Raw genomic sequence first — 26,807 nt, 5'->3', positions numbered from 1 at the left:
ATGTTAATGGCAAATAGCTTTGGAGGCCGTTAAACACTGAAACAATTCAATAGCTCCAGTGTTTCTTGGCTGACCACGGGTATGCAAAACCCATGAAGCAATCCATCACGGCTGACTCCTCTCTGTTACTCTTGTTAGGGAAGAGGAGTGTCCCTAAATGTGACATCAGGAGAAACCTGAAACCGTTATTTCCAGCAGCCCTCCCATTACTCTGTCTACTCTCACGTTTGTTCCCTCTTTCCCCCGAACCTCTCTCCGCTCTCTCAGCTGGGCTCCAAACGGCCCAACTTTTCCACCCTGTCTGCCTAAACTGCACCACCTATCCTTCCAAGAAGTGCCACCGTGGAATTGACCTCCTCCTGGTTCTGCTTCTGAAGGTAGGTCTCTGAACGTGCTGCCACGTGTTGGCCGCTTTGACAAGATCTGCTCAGGACGAGTGAGGGAGCATGGGAGAAACGCTCTGACAGCTTGGTCAAACTGGTTTCACTGGGCGTTTCACTTGACTGTGGTAACAGTGTTTGATTTAAACTCTTTTTAAATCCAGCTGATTGACGCTAACTTTACTTACTTTATAAAACAGACCAGAGAAAACATTTTTAGAACACATGACATTGTCATCAATTTACATTAAATTTAACCTTAAGTAAATTATTGTTGTTACAGTTATTATTATTGTAGAAGTGAAAGGGAGACATTATTGGTCAATTTTGGCTTTATGCAGAAGGTTTGATTATTTTTGTTTTCATTTCTACTTGTATGAACTTATCTTTTTAGTAACGTGTAGTTGACAGAAAAGTATTAATCATAAAGAAGGAATGGGGAAAAAGCACACAAATAATGTCACAATATTTGTAAACATTTAATAGCAAGTTTTTTGCTTGCTGAAGACATGCCGTCATAAAACAGAGCCTCTGTCTTATATAAGCTGTAAACCCACAAGGCCCCTGTCAGGAAAAGAGGGCTGGGCCTCTCCCAGGAACAACTTGTTCACTGTTGCTCCTCGGTTTGACATAGAAGGCAGAGTCAACAAAGAAGATTTTCAAACTTTGAAATAGATATTTTATTTCAGGCTTTGGTCATTTTACAAAATTTTACTTGATGGGGAAAAGGATTACCTCGTGATTTTGATTCTCTTAAACAATGCTTGAAGCAGTTTTCAGCAAACCTATGGCACAAATTGGTGTTCAGGAGTATATAAAAACGACTTCAGGGGAATTACTAAATAAGTTGATATAATGTTAAAGACTGTAAATAAATGAGGCAATGAAACCAAAGGAGTTCAGTAGAAGAGCACAGGTCATCTGAGTTACTGCAGCAGTACTTTGATAGTTGCCAGGTTGTATGGTTGGTTCTGGGGATCTTATCAGGATTGCAGGTGAGGGACTGCCTCACCTGCCGTCCCTGACTGCATGTCACTGCTCCTGACCCCGAATGATGACCCCGATAGGAGTAGAAGGGGCTGCACTTTGAGGATCACTTCAATCCAAACACCATGTCCTCTGTAGAAAAGGCAGAATCTGAGAACTTTGGGGAAGATGAGTCCATCACGACAGTGGATGAGATTCACCCCAAAATGCTGAATTTATTGTTTGGATGTCATGTTGAGGTGCCTCTTTAACAATGCAAAGAGTATTGGACAACACTTGCTGAGTGGAGACTCAACAAGGGCTTGTGGTCCAAATTTCTTTTGGAAAAAAAAAAAGCAGGGGCCATAGAGTATTTCAGCCATTGAAAGATCACAGTCGTTATCCTGCTTGGAAAACTTTATTCTTGGATGTTGGAAAAGAGAGTCCAACTAACTGTTGAATGTCAGACTCTGGAGAAACGGCCATGGCTTTCATCCTGGCTATGAAAAGGTGGGCTAGATGTTTACCCTGGACTGCAGAGGGGATTCTGGCTGTCCAGTCTACATGTGTTTCATGGATCTGGAGAAAACTTAAAACAAGGTTCTTTGGTGCATTTTGTGGCAGGTGATGACAGGTTAAGTGGTATCGTCCCCTACCTTGAATTAAACACGTGGTCATAATTTTACAAAAGCAGCTAAGTTTGTCCAAGGCCCAGGCATGGGTTTTGTTTGTTTGTTCAACCTTTTACCAAGGGCAGCTACAGTATTATATCCGTCACTGAAAAGTACACATGATCAGGCATCTGTTTAAACAGAGATTCAGGACAGCACAGAAAAGAAGCTCTGAAAGCTGGTTGGATCGTTGGTTGGGTGTGTGTTCCTGCGTCACAAAGAGTAAGAAAATGTTGGCTCAAATGTCTGATTTCTCTTATTTTACTTTTGCTGACAATTGTTCATTCTTATTAACAAATCACACACACTGTGTGATATATATACATAATTATATGTATATATATTTGTTTTAATTTTCCAGTCTTTCTGTTATAGTGGAAGAAATATTTATCCGCCAAGACAAATTCTCATAATTAGCCCTGCCTTTACAGCTTAAAACATAAATGGTCAAGGTCTAAAGTACCCCAGTTTGTCATCTTTGACATGGGAGGTCGGTTTAAACAAAATCACACATTCTGTCATTACTGAGGCCAACATGGAGGAGAATTCCCATGTCGGAACCATCCAGGGTTGGCCCCATTCCAGCCTCTTATCTGTACAGACATGTCACTTTCCCTGCAGTTTGCAGAACATTTACCCTCCTTATTGCTTATCTCCTCTGTCTGGGCTCAAAGTTAATAGTCTCTTTGGTCCAGTTTCATTAGCATCACCAACAAGATAAACACTAATAAAAACCAAGTGGGCATACAGCAACTGGTTTATTCATTCTGTCAATTATCTGACTCATTTCATGCAAGATATGCATTGCAAAACAAAAACATCAAAATGATTTCTATATTTGCAGATCTCCTAAAATGGTGGCTAAGTTGAGATTCTCTACACATTAAAATTACTGTAAATAATCTTTCTGGTGGAAAGAATTACACCAGCTTGCTCTGTCTTATTTTTCTGTTAAAGTTCATAATGTTTTTGAATCTTAAATAAGGACCCCATTGCTTTTCAGGCTTTTTCCCATTTTGAAATCGCTGAAACATGCAGGAAATTAACTTTTTTCCATTTCAAATTGGAGACATCAAAACTCTCTTAGCGTTGATGTTTTACAAATAACCATCTTCACTCTCATTGTCTTTCTATGTTCCAGAATTTAAACTCAAACCCTTTACTCTAAATATGGAAATGGAGAAGATCGCAAATGGGATTAACCACAACGGGACAATGGAGGCAGGGTACGTATCCGCTGTGTGTCACATTCACTGACTTGCATTTAATCTCTATAATTTGTGTAAAATCAAATACGATAAACAAGTCTTTATATTGCAGAATACCACCAGAGGAAGAAAAGTTCCTGCAGCACAAAGACAATGATTTAAAGAGGCCACAGTTCACAGATGTGAGTAATAACTTTGAAAAGATTGAAAAGCTTCTCTAACCTGAGAAGCTGCATCTCTTCTCAGCTTAGAGAAGAGATGCTTTATGATGAAATAATGTTTTTATACTACTGCGTTATGGTTTTGAGGGTGCCTGCTGGACCATTCAGAAAAATAGAGATGCAAGTGTAACTCTTGCCATTTGTAAATTTTTTATTTGTGAAGATCTCTTGTATTTTACCATTTGCACCCTTCTGGGCAGTACTTCAACCATATTGAGAAACCCTTTTAAAGTTCATCAGTTAATATTCAGCCAGCTGATATTGACTTGCACATAGGAGCATGTATGCTTTCTAAGTACTCAGGTGGTTTGTTGACTTTCTATGCCTTTCTGCACATCCTTTTCCCACGTTTATTATTTATTCCATATACCATTCCACTTCATTGTACATATTTTCAATTTTATGAATGATGTTGGTTGTTGTCAATAAACCTTTTTAATTTCATGTCAATAGAAATACTAAAAATGTGGGTGCTGGCGAGCAAGATGCGGCGTAAGACGAGATATGGCCATTTTCCAGAGCTCCTGCAAAATCAGCATCAACTACGCGTCTTGAGAACTGTTGTTAGGTTTAAATTACCTGAACACAGACACAAAGAAGAGACAAGAGTCAGAACTTAGTTTTTCACAGCTGAAACCCAGTTACAGATTTCGGCCTATGTGCTGAAGTTTCAACTGAGTCTTGCCCTGCTTTTATTAGAATTAGGAACACCCTAGTTACATGACAGTGTGCAGCCCTGAAGGGAGGCGCAACAAAAACAGCTGCACACTCACATGAACACAACTCATTCATATAATCTTCAAAAGCATATTTCATAAGAGTGCCAGTTTGCAGTTTCTCTAGGCCATCACTGTTGGAATGTCTCGTTCATGGTACCCTCCTCTTCACTCCTCAGCAGGCCGCTTCCCAGTTTCCTGTAGACATCTCTCACAAAACAGACAGATTCTAACAGTCCTCAAATATAATGATTAGTATTTATATAGGTAATTATTTTAATTCTACCAACTGTCTTAATCCTTCGTAGCATAGATTCGGCAAGGTTCTGCAAACATTCCCCAGAGAATCTGGTCCATATGGACATGATGGGATCAAGCAGGTCCTGTGAGATGCATCATCCTTTAGGAAATAATCTGCTGAAGGATTGTGATTTTGTTTTTGTTTCTTTCACTTTTAGGTAACTTTTGTTTTCTGACTGTTGAACTTTTTATATTTTTCATTGAGTCATCATCTACGAATTATTCATAATTGAAATTTGAGAATTTTCTGAATAACATGTATATGATGAACACAACTCTACAGTATTTTGGATTCATTGACTAAATTCTAATATTATGTCTTTCCCAGTTTGAAGGGAAAACCTCCTTTGGGATGTCTATTTTCAACTTAAGCAATGCCATCATGGGCAGTGGCATCTTGGGGCTGGCTTATGCAATGTCAAACACTGGCATTGTCCTTTTTCTGTGAGTAACACAAATATATACTCTTTATTACCTGGAAGGACATAATACTTTAATATATTGTTTCCCTCAATATCTCCCTCACACACCCACACACAAGTAGACATAAACGAGGTCATGCTGTTTTCCAACAGAAAGAAAGTGCCTACTGTTCCACCCTTTATTTTATTCTTTAAAGGTTCCTCTATTGAGTTTGTGTCTTCTCACCAATATTTGGGCACTAAGGATTAATGGGTTGGAACTGGCACATATGCAATGTGCCAGTTACAATTTAAGAAGCTTACCAGAAAATGCCTATGCTGAAAAGAACAGTCTCTTCCACTGCGAAGAGGGTAGAGCCAATTCAAACAACATAGCTATTCATGTTCATTCAATATTTGGAAGCGTGGCCAACACGGACTGAACGGTTTCCTTCACGTCCTCCGCTCCCATTCCTGAAACTACAGGCAAACTACAATTCTAAAAACAAAAACACAACAAAAAAATTGACATCATTGTTCACAACTTCTCCTTCTGTTCGTTGATTGGTCCGCTGAAAAATCTACTGGAGAGAATTTAAGTCAAGGGGAGAAACCCCAGACTGCTGTAAGCTAGAACTTTTTTCAAGTGGCATTGCACAGGAAGGCAATGGCCAGGCTAACCTGTTTCGCTCATGTTTTCAGAAAAAAATGTAAATATTAAGCTTGAATGTATTATATTTTGTAAAGCCCTGTTACAAAAGTAAGGAATTAAAAAGTTCAGAGAACAAATTCTTGACTTTTTGTCTCCTGCAGGATCCTGCTTACATGTATTGCCTGTTTATCTTGTTATTCCATCCACCTTCTGCTTCGCAGTGCTGGAGTGGTGGGTGAGGGCTCTTTCTCTCTTCAGTTCTTTATGTTTGTAGTTGAATCGGATAGAATTGTTCTTAGAATCTCAGTGTTAAATACTCATCTCTTCAGGGATCCGTGCCTATGAGCAGCTAGGCCAGAGAGCTTTTGGACATCCAGGAAAGATCCTAGCAGCTGTCACCATAACACTCCACAACATTGGGGGTAAGACCATGGAAAGTGTATGGAGAGATGCAACACCTATGGCAAGTATGGCATTACATTATGTCTTATGACAACGTGGTTAACTATGTTTGTCTTTAACTGCAGCCATGTCCAGCTACTTATTCATTGTAAAATCTGAGTTACCACTGGTCATTCAAGCCTTTCTTGGACAAACATCTATCACTGAGTGAGTATTGATCCAAAGAGTTTGTGAAATATATTTAACTTCACAAAATCAATCTAAACAAGAAAAATACAGTAAACAAATAAAAAGACACCTTCTCCTAAGATTTTTAATGGCAGTTTGACAATTTGAAGGTAATTGCCAATCTAACATTATAGCATCCAGCTGGTAGCAAGCTAGCAGCAATAGCCCTCTGACTCACTAAAATCTAACCAGGTCCAAAGTTTGTGTGAGACATAAAACAAATGTTAAGAGAACTAGTTTCTGTGCATTTAGCAGTCACTACCCATACCCATCAGCTGATGCCTCCTATACATGAAAGTGAGAGGAAGAAGTGTTAAGCTTAGCGTGTTTATTTACCTACAGTAAATCTTAATACAAATGTGGAAGAAATGTAATTGAACACAAGAAGTTCAATTAAAAAGAGGTCTTGTGCGAAATTCTGTTACCCTGTGGAAATCTGTGCCCCCTGCGTCGGGAGCGTGCATTGCAGCCAGAGAGGCGGATCTGACCATTTTCACTGCGCTTCTGATCGATTTCTCGGTAAAACAACTCATATAATCATGTCAAGGTTGTAACATTCAGTTTAATCGGCAGCTGTTTTAAAAAGAAGCAATAACAAAATTGTAAAATAAATAAATAAACGAGGTTTTCTTACGCCGTTTTGTGTTGTTATTTTAAACGCCAAGAGAATCGGTCTTTTTCCAACTTTTGCCACTTAAGTCTGACTTGAACACAGTTTTCCAACACGTAGTGTGTATTTCTAATTTTTCATTGCTGATATAAGAGGATGGAAGCTGGTTGATAGCAGGGCACAAAAATGAAGACTTCCTGAAAAGATAAGAGTGTAGACTTTCTGGTAAATCCTGGTCTAATGTAAAATATGACTGGATTAAGGACATTTCTAGTATACTACATGCTATCACACATAATATTTTTTGAGAATTTGGAAACAGTTGCTCTTTAATTCCCAAAGTTATGGGGGGAGGAGAGGAGAGTGGATATTTCAGCTGCCTGAAATTATTTGCCAAAGTTAAAGGAGGGGAACCAAATATTTTAGCCACCTGATATAATCCGTTCCCTACGGAAGAGGATTGGGGCCACCGAATTTACAAGAATCGTCATCACAGACCTTCCGGAATCTTTTCTTGACGGGCTTGATGGCCTGGTTCTGAGACTGCTGGAGGTCTACAGAGCAGCAACCAAATCTGGAAAGAAGCAGCCACTCAAAGACATTTTGGACTGCCTTGCAAAAGATGTGAGCAGAACTGAAGATGGCTAGAAAACAAGGCATAATTTGTCAAAAGATATTCATCTTACTGCATGTCTCATCTCTTGCAGGACACAAATCTTTTTGTAGCATTTGTGTTTGCAAAAACTTATTTTTAGTCCTTGTTAAGACATTAAGTTGACTTTAATCTTAATAACTTATTGTCTCTTAACAAGGACTAAAAATAAGTTTTTGCAAACATAAATGCTACAAAAAGATTTTAAAGAAATGATAGCAAGAAAGAGGAATGGGTAAATATGTAAACAGTTTTTGTAATAACGTTTGTTAGTCTTACATCACACATCCTGATGACAGTTGATGGATCTTCGCCAGATATATAGCGTGGCAAACCAAGCAGAGCAGCAGCCCTTCTCCTTCTCATTATGTTAATTGGAAGTAACTTATAGAAAAACGTTATAACTAATCGAGGGCATGACTTTTAACAGTGTAGAAACAAGAAATACACATAATTAGAATCACCAATGAAGAAAAGATGTAGAAAACACGGCAGAATTAAATGGAAACAACTGAAGAACACCAAAAGAATCTGAGGAGGATGAAGGCGGAACAGCAGCCTTGGAGGACACCGGCGGCGGAGCAGAAACCTAGGAGGATGCCGGCGGCAGAGTAGAGACCTTGGTGGACGCTGGAGGCAGAGCGGGAACCTTGGGGATGTGTCCCATCCTGGCTGACCTCCTGAGCCTTGTCGCTATGAAGCCCTGGAGGCAGGAAGGGAGACCGACAGAACTTACTACGAAACCCTGGAGATTGGACAGGAGACCAACAGGACTCGCTATGAAGCCCTGGAGGCAGTCCAGACCGACGGGACTCGCTAGGAAGCCCTGGAGGTCAGCCCGGAGACCAAGAGGACTCGCTAGGAAGCCCTGATGTTCAGCCAGGAGACCAAGAGGACTCGATATGAAGCCCTGATGTTCAGCCAGGATACAACGGGACTCGCTAGGAAGCCCTGGAGGCAGTCCAGGAGACCAACGAGCCTTGCTATGAAGCCCTGGAGGTCAGCCAGGAGACCGACGGGACTCGCTAGGAAGCCCTGGAGGCAGTCCAGGAGACCGACGGGACTCGCTATGAAGCCCTGATGTTCCGCCAGGATACCAACGGGACTCGCTAGGAAGCCCCGGAGGTCAGCCAGGAGACCAACGGTACTCGCTAGGAAGCCCTGAAGGTCAGCCAGGAGACCAACGGGCCTCGCTATGAAGCCCTACCTCTCCTGCCAACAACTTTCAAGCGTTAAGCTCTCCCGCTAACGGCCCCAAGTGTCAAGCTCCCCTGACACTGCAGTCCTGTTGTCCTCAAGCTTTTCTGCCACCGATAATCAAGCATGAAGCTTGGAGCCCTCATGACACTTCTTTATTTAGAAGTGCCATCTTTCAAGCCAGTGCCTTAGAGTGCCTCTATGGTACATATTCAGAAGTGTATTGATCACACGTCTGAATACAGACGGCCGAATCTGTGGCTGGTCTGAAACCGACTGGCTGCTTTCGTGGCTTTCCTCTTCAGATGGCTACTGGTTCTGCTGTTCCACTCTGTCCCTCAGCCTTTTGTTCAGCTGATCCACTTCAGGATGCAGGTTGGTGTTTTCCTCCTCAAAGGCGGTGTTTAGGTGGTGCTTTTCAGCTTCCTGCAAGAGATGAGACATGCAGTAAGATGAATATCTTTTAACAAAAATAACAAATTATGCCTTGTTTCTAGCCATCTTCAGTTCTGCTCACATCTTTTGCAAGGCAGTCCAAAATGTCTTTGAGTGGCTGCTTCTTTCCAGATTTGGTTGCTGCTCTGTAGACCTCCAGCAGTCTCAGAACCAGGCCATCAAGTCCGTCAAGAAAAGATTCCAGAAGGTCTGTGATGACGATTCTTGTAAATTCTGCCCTAATCTGAGGTGATAGAATATAAAACTTGTCAGGACACTGTTAACTCAGTATTAAATCACTAAATCTCTTGGTGGAACTAATTCAGTTGTGCGATTACCTGTCTCTCGTGGAACAGAGCAGGCCATCGGGAGATGAGCTCTGTGATGTGTGGTTGATCTCCTACAATGTCTTTCCTACGCTGAGAAAATATAGCAACCATCAAATCCTCAAGCAGCGGATGTTTTGGGTCTTTCTTCTGCATTTCAGCCTCCATTATCTTGCGCTTCACCTGCATGTTTGTCTCCAGGAGAGACGAGACAAAATATTGGGTTAATGATAACACAAGGTTTTAAAACAATTTAAAGCAGGGGTGTCAAACTCAAATACACAGTGCGCCAAAATTTTAAATTGTACAAAGCCGCGGGCCAAGGTTGAACAAATCAATCTTTTAATATAGACCCAAACAAGTTTTGATTTAACAATAAATATTGAACAAGCAAAGCTTATATAACTTAAAAGCGCAGGCGTGCAAAATTGAGTTGCTAAAAATAATAATAAAACATATAAATGGCATATTAAATAAAATTTAAATAAAAATTTAATGTCTCCTTTCTCAGGTAAATGTCAAAATTAGCTTCGTACACAGACTAATAAATTTGAAAATAAAATAACATAACAACTATGAATAAATCATTAAATAAACTATGAATAAACCATTCAGGCCTTGGAGTAACAAGAAAATGTGCGTAGAAAACGTATTTATTGCTCATTTTGCGACACACTGATCTACTCTGATGCAGCCAAGTCAGATATCTGGCATCTTTTTTTGGATGCCAGTTCATCAATGTCGGGGCTCAGGGTTTGAGCTGAGGAAACCTTCATTATCGAACAAAGGTGTTCGTCAGTCAGACATCTCCTGTGAGACGTTTTCGTCATCTTCATTAAGGAGAAAAGTTGCTCACATACATATATATGTAAACAGATATTCTGTCTCCCACCTGTCTAGAAAAGTTATATTTTCTGTCTTTCTTTTTGCCATTTTTTGGTAGGGTAACACAGTGACAGCTGTAGTTTGAGGTCGCAGTGTGGTTTGGGGGAGAGGCACGGGGATGCGGGATGCGCCGGGGCTTTCAACCGAAGGAGTGCGCAAGAAGATGGATCACCACCTTCCTAATACATCCATGTCCGCTACCATAAGTGCTACTGCCACAGAGGAGGATGCGTGTCTGCCTCTGTCCTGATTGATGCGCCAAAAAAACAGCAGAGCATTATAGGATTTGTAGTATAAGCAGTGAATGCGGCGTCAAAGCGTTGCCAATGCATAGTACCGGCAGGCCGGCTCTAATATTAATTTGAAATTGCCTCGCGGGCCAAATATAATTACAGTGTGGACCAACTTTGGCCCGTGGGCCAGAGTTTGACACCTATGATTTAAAGGAATCATCACTGACTAAATGGATGCTGCACTTTGACAGTAAAAGAAATAAAATATTTATTTTATCTTATCAATTAACTTAACAACTTGTTACTCAATATAACAATGAACTTAATAAAATAAATCTATGAAAAACAGAACAAAAAAGTATTTTAACATTTAAGATAATCAGTAACAGCAGTGTGGGGCAAGGCAAATCTTTGAAATTCAAAGATCTAATTGACTGTAGTAAACTAAAATTTTACAGCACTGTCATACTATGTATTATGAGTGTTTTTATGCCTAAATTACTACTAAAAGTTATGTATTTGGTCAATTTGTTAACATTAAAATTATATGTTAACATTGTTAACCTATACCCACCTAAGAGAGATATTTTTTTTATATTCCATCATCAACATAGACATCTTTAAAGTTTTCATAAGTTGTCTAAAACAGTATGGCAGTGCCTCTTATTAAACCAATTTGTATCATATTGGCTATGAAAAACAGATAAGGGCTGACCAGCCATTTTTTAAACCAAGAGCGTAAATGTATATAAGTATATACCCATATATATGCAAGTATATATATAATTTCTTTAACAGGGAAATTGCATTTGTCACCGTCAACCAGAAAAGGGACACACGTGCGCACAACACATGAAACAAAGGACACGGCTAATTACTGACAATAAACACGACTAATTACTGACGCACAGCCTTTCCCGAAGCCGCTAATTCCCTGCAGTCAGCACGTCGATGCAAAACTTTGACCAAGCGCCACATATGTGTTTCTGAGGAAGTGTACAATACAAAAATCGTGGTAGCTGCTTGTATTTTCTCTTAAGAAAAGTTCTATAAGCGCTACCGAGTAGCATACTGCGTTTAGCTAGGCTCATCTGCATTAACTAACTCCTGCCCTCGACAATTAGCAAGCTGTTGTTTTATGTCCTGTGTTTAAACATGTAACAGAGACACGAACTTTTAGCTCTTAACATATTCTAAAAATGGATGGTGTTATCAAAAAAAATGACAAATGAAGCTTACCTTACTACTATAACTCCAGCTCGCTTCGCATTTCGAAAAAATGTCCCGCCGAATTTGAACGCCTTTGGGACTGAGGTCTTGGAAAAATTGGTATTCATCCGCGACTTTGCTTTCGACGTCCTTAATCTAGTCAGGTGGTGTTCCTCTTCTTCATTTAATATGCAATTCTAACTGGGATGGAGAACTTTATAAAGTCTGACTAAATCTTACATCATATTTAGTCCCTTATCAGATAAAGAGCGAATTTCCTGCACTATTTGTATCTCGCATTAATATTGCCAGTGATGATCAGTTTTTATAAGATCCGGTTACCATTTTAAAACTCGGATTGTCACACATTTAAATTTATGTTTTACTGAACTGACTCACATCCTCGAGTTGAAATGCCAGTAACTCAGGAAATTAAATTGAAATTACATAACTTATTACGTTAATTGGAAGTAACTTATAGAAAAACGTTATGGTAACTAATCGAGGGCATGACTTTTAACAGTGTAGAAACAAGAAATAAACATAATTAAGAACAATGAAGAACAGATGTAGAAAACAAGGCAAAATTAAATGGAAACAACTAAGGAATACCAAAAGACTCTGAGGAGGATACTGGCGGAACAGAAGTCTTGGAGGACACCGGCAGCGGAGCAGAAACCTAGGAGGATGCCAGCGGCAGAGTAGAAACCTTGGGGGACACTGGCAGCGGAGCAAGTACCTTGGTGGACGCTGGAGGCAGAGCGGGAACCTTGGGGGGGACGCTGGCAGCGGAGCAAGTACCTTGGTGGACGCTGGTGGCAGAGCAGGAACCTTGGGGGATGCTGGAGGCAGAGCGGGAACCTTGGGGGACGCTGGCAGCGGAGCAAGTACCTTGGTGGACGCTGGAGGCAGAGCGGGAACCTTGGGGAAGTGTCCCATCCGGGTTGACCTCCTGAGTCTTGTCGTTATGAAGCCCTGGAAGCAGACCGGGAGACCAACAGGACTCACTAAGAAACCCTGGAGATTGGACAGGAGACCAACAGGACTCGCTACGAAGCCCTGGAGGCAGGAAGAGAGACCGTCAGAACTCACCACGAAGCCCTGGAGATTGGACAGGAGACCAACAGTATTCGCTACAAGGACCTGGAGGCAGGCCACGAGAACGTCAGGACTCACTACAAAGCCCTGGAGATTGGACAGGAGACCAACGGGACTCGCTATGAAGCCCTGAAGGTCAGCCAGGACACCAAGGGGACTCGCTAGGAAGCCCTGGAGGTCAGCCCGGAGACCAACGGGACTCACTAGGAAGCCCTGAAGGTCAGCCAGGAGACCAACGGCACTCGCTATGAAGCCCTGGAGGTCAGCCCGGAGGCCAACGGGACTCGCTAGGAAGCCCTGGAGGTCAGCCCGGAGACCAACGGGACTCGCTAGGAAGCCCTGAAGGTCAGCCAGGAGACCTACAGGACTCGCTATGAAGCCCTGGAGGCAGTCCAGGAGACCGACGGGACTCGCTAGGAAGCCCTGAAGGTCAGCCAGGACACCAACGGGACTCGCCACGAAGCCCTGAATGTCAGCCAGGAGACCAACGGGACTCACTAGGAAGCCCTGAAGGTCAGCCTGGAGACCAACGGGACTCGCTATGAAGCCCGGGAGGTCAGCCCGGAGGCCAACGGGACTCGCTAGGAAGCCCTCGAGGTCAGCCCGGAGACCAACGGGACTCGCTAGGAAACCCTGAAGGTCAGCCAGGAGACCAACAGGACTAGCTATGAAGCCCTGAAGGTCAGCCAGGAGACCAACAGGACTAGCTATGAAGCCCTGGAGGCAGTCCAGGAGACCTACGGGACTCACTAGGAAGCCCTGAAGGTCAGCCAGGAGACCAACGGGACTCGCCACGAAGCCCTGAATGTCAGCCAGGAGACCTACAGGACTTGCTATGAAGCCCTGGAGGCAGTCCAGGAGACCGACGGGACTTGCTAGGAAGCCCTGGAGGTCAGCCCGGAGACCAACGGGACTCGCTCGGAAGCCCTGGAGGTCAGCCCGGAGACCAACGGGACTCGCTATGAAGCCCTGAAGGTCAGCCAGGAGACCAACAGGACTCGCTATGAAGCCCTGAAGGTCAGCCAGGAGACCAACAGTACTCACTATGAAGCCCTGGAGGCAGTCCAGGAGACCGACGGGACTCGCCAGGAAGCCCTGAAGGTCAGCCAGGAGACCGACGGGACTCGCTAGAAAGCCCTGGAGATCAGCCAGGAGACCAACATGACTCGCTATGAAGCCCTGAAGGTCAGCCAGGAGACCAACGGGACTCGCTAGGAAGCACTGAAAGTCAGCCAGGAGACCGACGGGACTCACTATGAAGCCCTAAAGGTCAGTCCAGGAGACCGACGGGACTCACTAGGAAGCCCTGAAGGTCAGCCAGGAGACCAACGGGACGCGCTAGAAAGCCCTGGAGGCAGTCCAGGAGACCGACGATACTCGCTAGGAAGCCCTGGAGGTCAGCCCAGAGACCAACGGGCCTCGCTATGAAACCCTGCCTCTCCTGCCAACAAGAGCAGAGCGGGAACCTTGGGGGACGCAGGAGGCAGAACGGGAACCTTAGGGGTCGTTGGCAGTGGAGCAAGTACCTTGGTGGACGCTGGAGGCAGAGCGGGAACCTTGGGGGACGCTGGCGGCGGAGCAAGTACCTTGGTGGACGCTGGAGGCAGAGCGGGAACCTTTGGGGACGCTGGCGGCGGAGCAAGTACCTTGGTGGACGCTGGAGGCAGAGCGGGAACCTTGGGGGACGCTGGCGGCGGAGCAAGTACCTTGGTGGACGCTGGAGGCAGAGCGGGAACCTTTGGGGACGCTGGCGGCGGAGCAAGTACCTTGGTGGACGCTGGAGGCAGAGCGGGAACCTTGGGGGACGCTGGCAGCGGAGCAAGTACCTTGGTGGATGCTGGAGGCAGAGCGGGAACTTTGGGGAAGTGTCCCATCCTGGTTGACCTCCTGAGCCTTGTCGCTATGAAGCCCTGGAGGCAAACCTGGAGACCGACAGGACTCACTACGAAACCCTGGAGATTGGACAGGAGACCAACAAGACTCGCTACGAAGCGCTGGAGGCAGACCGCGAAACTGACAGGACTCACTACGAAGTCCTGGAGATTGGACAGGAGACCAACAGGACTGGCTACGAAGCCCTGGAGGCAGGCCACGAGAACGTCAGGACTCACTACGAAGCCCTCGAGATTGGACAGGAGACCAAAGGGACTCGCTATGAAGCCCTGGAGGCAGTCCAGGAGACCGACGGGACTCGCTAGGAAGCCCTGGAGGTCAGCCCGGAGACCAACGGGACTCGCTAGGAAGCCCTGAAGGTCAGCCAGGAGACCTACAGGACTCGCTATGAAGCCCTGGAGGCAGTCCAGGAGACCGACGGGACTCGCCAGGAAGCCCTGAAGGTCAGCCAGGAGACCAACAGGACTCGCCACGAAGCCCTGAAGGTCAGCCAGGAGACCAACGGGACTCGCTAGGAAGCCCTGAAGGTCAGCCAGGAGACCAACGGGACTCGCTAGGAAGCCCTGAAGGTCAGCCAGGAGACCTACAGGACTCGCTATGAAGCCCTGGAGGCAGTCCAGGAGACCGACGGGACTCGCCAGGAAGCCCTGAAGGTCAGCCAGGAGACCAACGGGACTCGCCACGAAGCCCTGAATGTCAGCCAGGAGACCAACGGGACTCGCCACGAAGCCCTGAATGTCAGCCAGGAGACCAACGGGACTCACTAGGAAGCCCTGAAGGTCAGCCAGGAGACCAACGGGACTCGCTAGGAAGCCCTGGAGGTCAGCCCGGAGGCCAACGGGACTCGCTAGGAAGCCTTGAAGGTCAGCCCGGAGACCGACAGGACTCGCCAGGAAGCCCTGAAGGTCAGCCAGGAGACCAACGGGACTTACTATGAAGCCCTGAAGGTCAGCCAGGAGACCAACGGGACTCGCGATGAAGCCGTGGAGGTCAGCCAGGAGACTGACGGGACTCGCTAGGAAGCCCTGTAGGCAGTCCAGGAGACCAACGGGACTCACTAGGAAGCCCTGGAGGTCAGCCCAGAGACCAACAGGACTCGCTAGGAAGCCCTGAAAGTCAGCCAGGAGACCAACAGGACTCACTATGAAGCCCTGAAGGTCAGTCCAGGAGACCAACGGGACTCGCTAGGAAGCCCTGGAGGCAGTCCAGGAGACCGACGATACTCGCTAGGAAGCCCTGGAGGTCAGCCAGGAGACCGACGGGATTCGCTAGGAAGCCCTGGAGGTCAGCCAGGAGACCGACGGGATTCGCTAGGAAGCCCTGGAGGTCAGCCAGGAGACCGACGGGACTCAATAGGAAGCCCTGAAGGTCAGCCAGGAGACCAATGGGACTCGCTAGGAAGCCCTGGAGGCAGTCCAGGAGACCGACGATACTCGCTAGGAAGCCCTGGAGGTCAGCCCAGAGACCAACGGGCCTCTCTATGAAACCCTGCCTCTCCTGCCAACAACTTTCAAGCATTGAGCTGTTCCGCAAACTGCCCCAAGTGTCAAGCTCCCCTGACACTGCAGTCCTGTTGTCCTCAAGCTTTTCTGCCACCGATGATCAAACATGAAGCTTGGAGCCCTCATGACACTTCTTTATTTAGAAGTGCCATCTTTCAAGCCATTGCCTGAAAGTGCCTCTTTGGAACATATTCAGACGTCTATTGATCACACGTCTGAATACAGACGGCCGAATCTGTGGCTGGTCTGAAACCGACTGGTTGCTTTCGTGGGTTTCCTCTTCAGATGGCTGCTGGTTCTGCTGTTCCACTCTGTCCCTCAGCCTTTTGTTGAGCTGGTCCACTTCAAGATGCAGGTTGGTGTTTTCCTCCTCAAAGGCGGTGTTTTTCTGCTCTAAGGCTCTTTTTTCCTCCTCCAAGGCAGCATATTTTTGCTCCAGGGTGGTGTTTTCCTTTGTCAGTTTATTTTTTTCTTCCTCCAAGTCTGTGTTCGTCTTCTCCAGGACAATGCGTTTCACCTCCAGAGAAGTCGCTGACAGCAACACCTTGGTTTTTTCACGCTCCAGGGCCCTTCTTCTCTGATTCAAGTTGTCGATGTGCTGCTGCAGGTCGTTGTTCTCCATCTCAAAAATGATGTTGTCCCGTTGCAAGTTTTGGTTTCTCCGGTCCAGGTCGCGATTTATCACCTCCAAAAAGGGGATTCTCTGCTGCAGAGTGGTGTTTTCGTGTACTAAGGTGTTACATTGCTCCTCCATGGCGGTGTAATCCTGTGCCAGGACGGTGAAATCCTGTTCCATGGCGGCATTTTCCTGTTCCACGGTGGTGATTTTCTGCTGCAGGATGCTGTTTCTCTGCTCCAAGGCAGCCTTTTCTTTCGCCAGTACGTTACTTTTCTCCTCCAGGGCGATGTTTTCCTGCTCCAGGGTGGTGATTTTCTGGTCCAAGACTGTGCTTTTCTGCTCCAGGGTTGTGTTTTTCTGACCCAAGGCAGCTTTTATCTTCTTCAGTGAGCTGTATTTCTGACCCAAGACTGTGTTTTTCTGCTCCAACGTGTTTTTGTCCTGCTCCAATGTGGTGTATTTGTGCTTCAGTGTGGTGTATTTGTGCTTCAGCGTGGTGTTTTTCTGCTCCATGGAGTTGATTTTCTGGTCCAGCGTGGTGATTTTCTGGTCCAAGGCAGTGTTTATCTGCTTCAATGTAATGTTATCCTCCTTTAAAGTTTTATTTTGATCAGACAGTTTTTTAAATTCACTGTCTTTCTCCTGAAGCAGCTTGTGTATGTCATGTGCAGCTTTTTGAATGTTTCTCGCTTGCATCATCAGGTCCTCCTTTGCTTTTATCAGCGACTGTCTCTCAGCTGACATCATGCTGATATCTTTCAAGATGTCACGTAGCTTCTGTGTCTCTCTAGCAAGTTGGATGTTGTCATTGCAAGAATCAGAAGACGATGCCTTGTTGCTGTTACTCATTTTTGATTCTTTGTGTCTAGACAAATCCAAATATTGCTCAAACTTGTTAGGAGACAATCCTTCTACTTGCTTCTCTCTCTCTTCTGCAATGGTTATGACGTTTTGACGCAGCCTAGCTCAACAAGGAGAGTCACTCTTTGTGACGTCAATGTGCATGATGTCACAAACTGATGTCACTACCTCAGCAGAAACACCAGAAAACTGCTCAAGTTTGAATAAAAACAAACTTTATGGCTGAATGCAGCTCGGCTTAGCATTTGGCTATTGGAGACAGTTCAGCTGGTAATATATCACCAAGACTGAAATCCGCACTTGGGAGACGGCGGCTCTTGAGGACAATGGACTGGCACAGCAGGGTGCGAGGACCAACGGTCAAAAGGAAACATTGTGCCCAAAAACAGAAAAGGGGAAACGGGCGGGCTGGTTGACCCAGCTGATGATTAGATATATCTCTATATTTCTATCCTCCCCCCATAACTTTGGGAAATAAAGAGCAACTGTTTCCAAATTCTCAAAAAATATTATGTGTGATAGCATGTAGTATACTAGAAATGTCACTTAAGTCAACTTTTGTCAGACTTAAGTGACAAAAGTTGGAAAAAGACCGATTCTCTTGGCGTTTAAAATAACAACACAAAACGGCGTAAGAAGACCTCGTTTATTTATTTATTTTACAATTTTGTTATTGCTTCTTTTTAAAACAACAGCTGCCGATTAAACTGAATGTTACAACCTTGACATGATTATATGAGTTGTTTTACCGAGAAATCGATCAGAAGCGCAGTGAAAATGGTCAGATCCGCCATTCTGGCTGCAATGCGCGCTCCCGACGCAGGGGGCACAGATTTCCACAGGGTAACAGAATTTCGCACAAGATCTGCGCCAATCCAGATGGAGAAGCAGGACAGGACTCACCACAAAATGACCTACAAATGTTTATTATGTTAGCGAAGAAGCATTGTGAGATGCAAATGAAACTTATACCTGGAGGAAGAGGGCCTGCATTCTGTCAGCTGAGTGATGTAACAATATCGTCTGTCATTGGCCTTTTAAATTTGGTGGAGTAAATAGTGACCGGCTGATGGACAACCAAGCAATAGCAGCGGTAAATTTACAGCTGAAAATTGCCATTCGTCCCGCAAAATACGGAATCGTCCCTTATTTGGCTGGTAAATGTTGCGTCCAGTATTGAACTGATATGGGATAAGATTTGTTCCGTATTTCTACAGATGTCCGATAGGAACGCCTATCAACGCACATACCAACACCAAGTGTAACAATAATGACGAAAATAAAACGCAGGCAATATTAAGGTCAACTAAATTGTGTGGCGGGACCTAAGCAGAACGCCACCGAACGCATGCTGCTGTCACGGTTGCCTAGAAACGGTCACTACGCTTCTAGCTTGGTAGCAGCTGCGAACTGCTATCAAGTCTAAACCAGCTAGCAGAGTTATCGCTCATGCTAAGGTTGAGCAGTGGGTTGGATGCTGCGAAGGCATTTAGAAATTGTAACACACTTTCTATTTGGAAAAAAATATCACGTTTTTTCATGTAAAATGGTTCAAGTCCAGTTAAAGTCATGACTCATTGATGTGAAAGTTCAAGTCGAGTCTTAAGTCTCTTTGTGATATTTATTCATGAAAGTTGTCTGACTCAATTTCACGTCAAATGACCCGAATCCACTTCTCTGGTGAAAAACAACACAAGGAAATAGGAGCAAAAGAAAATGTAATTAATCACAACTTTTATTAATATGGATAAAAGATAGGGGTCTGCTAAATAGCTGAATCGACGTCCAGGAAAAACAGAAGATCATCATGTTTGTGTCTTAATGTTTCTAAAAGTATCAAAGCCGTCAAAACTGGATGTTTTGTTTTTTTTTATCTGGAAAGAATAAATAACTTTTATTTGTTTTATGCATTGTGTTTTATGTGGCCTTCTGTGTTCTGGCCTTAGGAACTGGTTTATGAATGGAAACTACCTGATCATTATTGTCACCATCTGCGTCATCTTCCCACTGGCCACAATGAAACATTTGGGTAAGTCTCTGTCCCTTAGCATTCTCATGGTTAGCAGTTTCTTAAAATGTTTCAAAGGTTGATGTTGCCCAAAACATTAGGGCAGTCTCCCCCAATATATTTCTATGAAGCAAGACAAACCCTTTTTGTAATAATACATCATTGGATATTATTTGTCAGGGTTTGAAAATCAGGAGGAAAGTCAGTTACTTGGCCCAATTATTGTTAAGTCTGCTGATACAGAAAACTAAACACAACCAGAAAACTTTTGAAAAAGACAAACTGAAGAGCATTTCCATGTTCTTGCCAGTCTGTCCAGTTTTATCTGTAGGCTGAGCCCCAAACCCCAAAGCTAATATCAAAGCAACAAAGTTTTCATTTGAACCTCACATATATGAAACAGGTTATTTCTAGTCTTCAAAAAGAACTCAGAATTAGTCTGTCTTTACTGTAAATGTTAACTGCCAAATGTATTTTTGTATATCTGTGGATATATTTTTCATCTGTGTGTTGCTTTCTGCCCCTATGCAGGATATCTCGGCTATACAAGTGGCTTCTCTCTTTCCTGCATGGTCTTCTTCCTCTCTGCGGTGAGCTGTCACAGTGCCGAACTCTGTGGGTTTTATGTCAGGAAAATCCAAATGCACCACAGCTTAAGTTTCAATTCACCAACAAGCAAATAAATATGTGAAGATACAGATATGAATTTATATCCTAATCTTCACTTTCCTGACTGTCCTTAAGAAAGTGTGTTTTTCCCCCACATGAGGATACTTTTCAACAGAGACCTGAGTCCAAACAGCTCAAACTATGTCGAAACCTGGCCGACTACCAAAGATAGATTGATAGCCATGCTATTCAAGATGAAATGCAATGAAACAAACCTGGCGTTTATTTTACATTTAACTTTGGGCTAGTTATTAAAATCCATTTAGAAGGTCAACAGCAACCCTTTTAGAATGGCATTTTTAAAGAAAAACAAGCTCCACGAAGAGCCTCTGCACAAGTTTCTACAAACTTTAACAATCATCCAGAGAATGTTACGTTTCCAGAAATATCGTTTCCTTAACGGGATTGCATACCGTTGTCACCTCAGGTCATCTACAAGAAGTTTAACATTCCTTGCCCGCTGGAGACATTCGGTAACTTCTCTGCGACCGCACCCGTCTCTGACGACACCTGCGTGGCCAAATACTTCACCGTCAACCACGAGGTGAGGCTTCGTCCTGCTGGATGGGAAGGAAACTCACTTGCATGTTCATTGGGACTGTGGTGAGCTGTGGTGTTTAGAGCTCAGAGCCTGAGCACATGCAGACTGAAGCTACATGTGAGTGCCTCATGTTACACCTTCTTCGAGTTTTGCCCATTAATCTTTCACTTGGTTTCTAGACAGCGTATACCATCCCCATCCTGGCATTTGCGTTTGTATGTCACCCTGAAGTGCTTCCTGTCTACACAGAGCTGAGCAAGTAAGACGTACAAAACAGATGGTAAACCATACCAATAATTTAATATAGCGTGCTTTTTTGATTTATGAAGATACATTCTTGATTCTGCAATGGTACCCTTGAATTGACTGATGAAGATATGAGATTCTAGAAAGCAAATTGAACTATAATCTACTAAATTGAAGGCGTGTTAACCTGCTGAATCAGAGGAAGACATTGAATTCTGTCATATTGCCATTTTTCAGGACCGTGGCACTTCTGGCATGTTTCTTCAACTATACCTTTGTTTAATTAAGAAACTTCTCTCATATTTTTCCCATAAGTCCAACCAAGAGAAGAATGCAGACCATTGGAAATGTTTCCATCTTCGGGATGTTCATCATGTATTTCTTCACGGCTATATTTGGCTACCTGACCTTCTACGGTGAGCACTTCTCAGTTTAGTTTAATAGAAACAAAACAATTCATTTACGTTCTGTGCATTTAAATTGAGAGAAATGTCAATTATAAGCGTACAAAAATGTAGGTTCAATTGGAAAAATTTAAAATAGACATATACACATTCTGTCTTGATATGGACTAAATCACTTTATGGTGCTAAGTTGTAAAAGAAATTTATATTATTGCAGCAAATCATTGACTGTGCAGAGATCTCTCAGCCTGAGCAAACATAGTTGAGAGGAATAACTCCGACATTTTCATTGTATACAGTTCTGATTGTGCCCTGCAAATGGATCACAAATTTATAATGATTGTTCTGTATATTTTTAAATGTCCATCCGTTGTCTGTATATGTGTGTGGGGGGATTGAGCCTGTTGGGTCAGCTGAAATTTCAGGTGCAGCAGTGTGAGCGCTGTTCAACTGGAAAATTGGTAACTTTGAATTAAAACCTGAAATCAAAACTGAAAATGGACACTCCATTAAGAAATGATAAGGTGTGAAATTCAAAAACATATTCACTCAAACTACCAGGTGGGCTTAACATTTGGGTGATTTTAAATGACCTATTTGACCTCTATGAGAATCCTTCCTTCTCCAAAGTGATCCTGCTCTGACTGACATTTATAGCAAGTATTACACCAACTTCTCATAAGTCCACAAACCCGTGTTGCAAGCTAACACTAAATGTGTCTTATTTGACAGATTTATTGCCTGTGGAGTGAATGTCCTGAACTCTGTGTCTGATTCCACAGGAGGCACGGAAGCTGAGCTCCTCCACACCTACAGCATGGTGGATCCTCTGGACACGCTGATCCTGTGTGTGCGACTGGCCGTGCTGGTGGCCGTCACACTCACTGTACCCGTTGTCTTGTTTCCGGTAAGAATCTATTGGGACACAGGAAAAAGGTTGATAATACACAGGGCTGTGCAGAGACAGGGGCGGGGGGGACAGGGGGTCAAAGTTAAAAAGGGGCACATTGATCTTAAAACACCGTACAACAACATAGCAACATATTAATCAGTAATCTAATATTTAATTGGATCATACTGTATCATTGACATCATGTGGGGTCAAAGCAAAGCAAATATAGTCTGTGTTTTTCCTGACAGGTATAATGTTGCTGTTTCTGCTGCTGATAGTCCTGAAGGTCTGTGTTGACCTGAGACTGTAGCTGTTAAACATATCATAGGAGAAAGAGAAGGTCGCTGGTTATGAAGTTATGAAATAAACAAAATGGCTGCTATTTTACTAAATAAGCCCTACTACTTCTGTTTAAACTCCATAGCAACTTGGCTGCACACTGCTTTAAAGACCAAAAAAGCTCAGCAGGGATAACTCTTCATAATTTTTTGTTGTTAGCACCTCTGAAAGATCTATAATTGTAAGAATGAGAGATATCCAGGCTAGGAAAACTCAATAGCTGCTGGTAGGCCCCCTTCTATAATGGTTTAAATTTTAACACAGATCTAAAACTGTAGCAGTCATTTACTGATAATGACAATGCTGTTACATTTTATTTAATGGTTTCAGCACATGTACATTTAGGATTTAATTAGGAAGTTTACTTTGTAAACGTGCAAAGAACCATCTTGATAGTTTGATTGTTGGGCCTGAGTCCTCCCCTCAGGCACGTGCAGAGGGGTGGGGGGGTTAAGGGGGCCCTTTTATCCTTGATGCCCCTAGTACCCTTTTTGAGCTGCGTCACGGTGACAGTCCTCTACCGTTTTTTTATATCAAGCTATCTGGTTCTGACCCACAGCAGTGGGACTGACTGAGGCTGCCTGTAGCGAACTGGGCATTTAGTCCAGCACTGGGGCATTTAGTCCAGCACTGGGCATTTAGTCCAGCACTGGGGCAGAATGATGAAGTTAAAGTCAGAAGTTTTCTCTGCAGCGGAAACATTTCTGTGTTTAGAGGAGAGGAGGATTTTTTCCCGTTTTTGCGAGAACAATTACGAAAATATAAATAGAAACAGTTTTTCTAACTTCAATGTCAGACCTACGTTTTTATTCACAAACAAGTGTATGTTGGGGAAAAAAATATATTCCTCCCCATAATTTGAGCGAGGGCGCAGTTTCGCCCCCCGTTATACTTACCATGGGCCTGATGTTTTAACAACATGGAGGCAGAGGCGGTGAGAATCCGTTCAGTCATTAATAGATTGAGTGAAACCATACTTGTTTATTTTGCTAGATTGTTATTTTTAGATAAATATTACCGTTGAGCAGCACAAGCAGGCCTCCTGACGCACAGATAAAAAAAAAAAAACTCAAAAAAGGGCACTTTGAAGCATCAAAGACAAAATTGGCAGAGACTCACCCCCCTCTGCACGTGCCTGATAATACAGAACATAAACAAAAATTAGCTTGATTACTATCTCTAGCAAAAGAGTTTCATGTTTGATACCAATGCCTGTGAAGCCTCCTGATAATCATATCTGTGTCAGATTCGTCGTGCGCTCCTGCAGCTGCTGTTCCCAGAAAAACCCTTCCGCTGGTTACGTCACATCGCCATCGCTGTGTGCCTGCTGTTCGCCGTGAACCTGCTGGTCATCTTTGTTCCCAACATTCGAGACATTTTTGGGATTACAGGTGAGATAATGGAGCTGTAAGCAGAACAAAGACTAATGCTTTTGCTTCTCCAGAATAGCCCAGCTGCAACATCATAGAAACATCTGGCAATATCTGGCAAAAGACCATGAGCCATTTCTCCTACAACCACTAGACTCACACGTTTGTTTTGGTTGTACTTAGTGGTATTTACCCAGAATGCCGTGCAAAAGCAGCTTGATTCCTGCTTTTGGAGCAGCCTCTGGTCCGCTTGGCGTTCACATATGCATACCAGAGTTCACTTGAACCGAACCGGTTTGTAGGGGGAGCAGAGTTGCTTTTTTTTTACACCATCAGTTTGATGGCTACAATAGCATATTAGGGCCAGTGTAGATAGAAAAAAGGAAGAGTAAATTTCCAATAAACTCAGAAATTTTGAGATTAATCTTTGAAAATTTTCAAGAAAAAATAAGGAAATTTCAGAGTTCTAAAAGTCGAAAATTTTCAACTTTACAAACTCGGAAATTTCCTTTTTTTTTTTTCTTGTTTTGTCTAGAATTTAACTTACTCCTTTTTTTTTTTTCTATGGGTCTATGCAACATTGTAGATTGCACATTCACTTCCCCAAACCAACAAATGTTTTAGGCAAACAAAGTGGAGTTTTATTAAATTGGACTACGTAGGGCTGATGTGAATACTCTCTTAGGATTAAGCTAAAACAGATTAAACAGTTGGGTTGTGGTTTTATAATTAGCTATCTATTAAGCTAAGCTCCTAAAAGGTTTCTTGTGGCAGTTAGATGAATTGTTGTGTCTAATCCTCTTGTGCAGGGGCGACCACTGCTCCCACCCTGATCTTCATCCTTCCTGGGATCTTCTACATTCGAATCATTCCCAAAAACCAGGAGCCCATGAGATCCAGGCCAAAGATCCAGGTACATCTCTCTGACCCAAGTCTTGAGCAGAGGACTTGCTCAGAATGACAGTCAGTAAAACATTGATGTTGATGGTTATCTGCTGTTTTTCAGGCTGCTTGTTTCACCACTTTGGGTTTGATCTTCATGATCATGAGTCTGACCTTCATCGTACTTGATTGGATAAGCGGAGAAAAGCGAAGTCTCGGCGGCCATTAACACGTTCCCTCCCTGACCTTTAACCTGTTGCTGTGTCCCCCCCTTCCAGGACTCTGAAAGAAAACTAATTTTTCATCTAAAGATGAAAACGTCTGTGAGACTGACATTATTCTGGCTAGGACTGGCTGTTCCTCCACTGTGACAAGCAGGACATTTCAACCCTGATGCTGGGATAATGTTCGCTGCATGTGTTTAACTCGCAGCATTCATGATTTCCGACAGACCCTCAACCACAGAAAGCTCAGCGCTTTTCCTGAGGCTAAACGTGGCGTTTTATTAGCAACGGTTTAAAAGTAAAACTCTACGACAAAAAACGGGGAGCGATCTTCTTTTTTTTTTTTTTTCTGATGACGTTTCATGACGAAAATGAGCTTATTTACAGAATGATTGTGAAATCAATCCGAGATGGTGCTTAAAACTTGGCGGACCTTAAAGTAATCTGAGAAAAGGGCGATCTTAGGTCAATGCATTTGCTCTCATCAACCTGTGAAGAACTCAATGTTTTTGTTTTGTAATTCTGTAGAAAAAGACATAAAACACTACAAGAAAACTGTCTATGAGCCAAAAATTAAAAACCCTTAAAGAACTGTGAATGTGTTCATTTGGTTGGTTTGTGAATATTCTTAAATAAAATGTATAAAAGAATACTTGTCTAACTAACGTATGCTTACAACCTGCATTATGTCACTTTATGCACCAAAGAGTCTACATACTGTTGGTCTGAGTATCACCAGAGGCAGATTGAGTCCTTGAATCAAAGTGACAAAGTCACGCACCCAGATGCAAAAATCTAATTGCAATATATGGTATTTGCTCTAGAGCCACAGCTATTGTTCAACCAATAATAAATGAGCAGAAGCTTAAAGCTGTTGATCAAATTAAGCCTATTGCTGTCATGTCCACTTTCAACTTTCTGGTGCAAAAATCATTCAGAGAAAATAAGGTTGAAACCTAAGTACAGTAGTTTGACAGCTGGCCACAGTAGTCCACATAAATAACAGAGTGAATAAACTGGCCAGATGTAGGGGGAAAGAGGCAGTGGTTGGATGAACCCAGAGGATGATCGTGAAGATATTTGAGAATGTGTGCTCGCTTGGAGCTTACAGATTGCGGCTGCGAATTGAGCCAATGAAAGCGCAGTTTTAATCAGAGAAACATGAAACAGGATGGAAACTGGCAGTAGACTCCACCTTGTTCTCCTATTTCAGGTGTGGGTTATGGTGAACCAATCAGGGTTAGCATAAGATCAAGGTAGACTGGGAAGAGGGAAAGACCAAGAAGGCAAGCTGGTGACGAGTTTCTGAAGTGATTAAAGATGGATCTTTGGGTTTTGGGTGTAAAGATGGGTAAAGGATTACAGTCAACAGCAGATGCATGGGCGGGACATGGCAGGGGAATTGTTTTATTAATTTGGAGTCGATGAGGTTTCCCTTGTAGCCCAAATCTGGAAACTCATGAGATGGATTGTTTTGTTTTGTTTATGGCCACCCTCTGGTATTTGCAGATCAATTGACAGGCTCCCAGAAAGTTTGGTAGACATTGTAATGTCCTACTGTTGTCTT

General features: G+C 43.5%; 1 protein-coding gene and 2 long non-coding RNA genes across 5 annotated transcripts; 2 read left to right on the top strand and 1 right to left on the bottom strand.

The window, feature by feature from the left end:
• Positions 1–206: 206 nt before the first annotated feature.
• Positions 207–25,838, top strand: LOC116724310 (sodium-coupled neutral amino acid transporter 3-like). 3 transcript variants are annotated; one of them, XM_032569924.1, is made up of 17 exons: positions 207–377; positions 3,159–3,243; positions 3,338–3,407; positions 4,471–4,620; positions 4,791–4,906; positions 5,677–5,750; positions 5,845–5,937; positions 6,043–6,124; positions 19,612–19,694; positions 20,205–20,263; positions 20,770–20,886; positions 21,063–21,142; positions 21,445–21,545; positions 22,316–22,440; positions 24,011–24,155; positions 24,944–25,047; positions 25,141–25,838. In XM_032569924.1, the coding sequence occupies exons 5-17, from the start codon at positions 4,815–4,817 to the stop codon at positions 25,243–25,245; spliced, it is 1,260 nt and encodes a 419-aa protein (XP_032425815.1). In that variant the 5' UTR covers positions 207–377; positions 3,159–3,243; positions 3,338–3,407; positions 4,471–4,620; positions 4,791–4,814; the 3' UTR covers positions 25,246–25,838. The 3 variants fall into 3 exon arrangements, with proteins under 3 accessions (XP_032425815.1, XP_032425824.1, XP_032425806.1); XM_032569933.1 differs by lacking the exon at positions 4,471–4,620 and having other exon boundaries at positions 5,677–5,746; XM_032569915.1 differs by lacking the exon at positions 4,471–4,620 and having other exon boundaries at positions 208–377.
• On the bottom strand, positions 8,025–12,654 carry LOC116724330 (uncharacterized). The gene is made up of 3 exons (XR_004340142.1): positions 12,614–12,654; positions 12,402–12,461; positions 8,025–8,056 (listed from the first exon to the last, which is right to left on the bottom strand). It is a non-coding gene; the product is annotated as an uncharacterized LOC116724330 (long non-coding RNA).
• LOC116724324 (uncharacterized) lies at positions 17,999–18,989 on the top strand. The gene is made up of 2 exons (XR_004340141.1): positions 17,999–18,436; positions 18,771–18,989. It is a non-coding gene; the product is annotated as an uncharacterized LOC116724324 (long non-coding RNA).
• Positions 25,839–26,807: the final 969 nt, after the last annotated feature.

This window comes from Xiphophorus hellerii, chromosome 1 (genome assembly GCF_003331165.1).
Source record: "Xiphophorus hellerii strain 12219 chromosome 1, Xiphophorus_hellerii-4.1, whole genome shotgun sequence".
NCBI classification, from domain to species: Eukaryota; Metazoa; Chordata; class Actinopteri; order Cyprinodontiformes; family Poeciliidae; genus Xiphophorus; species Xiphophorus hellerii.
Note: the sequence above shows the minus strand (reverse complement) of the source record. Positions and strands in the feature narration are given on the sequence as shown.

Coding starts and splice junctions, on each gene's coding strand:
- LOC116724310 (XM_032569915.1), top strand. CDS start 3,188: ATGGAAATGGAGAAGATCGCAAATGGGATTAACCACAACGGGACAATG. Junction 3,244..3,337: donor AACGGGACAATGGAGGCAGG/GTACGTATCCGC, acceptor TTTATATTGCAG/AATACCACCAGAGGAAGAAA. Junction 3,408..4,790: donor AGAGGCCACAGTTCACAGAT/GTGAGTAATAAC, acceptor TGTCTTTCCCAG/TTTGAAGGGAAAACCTCCTT.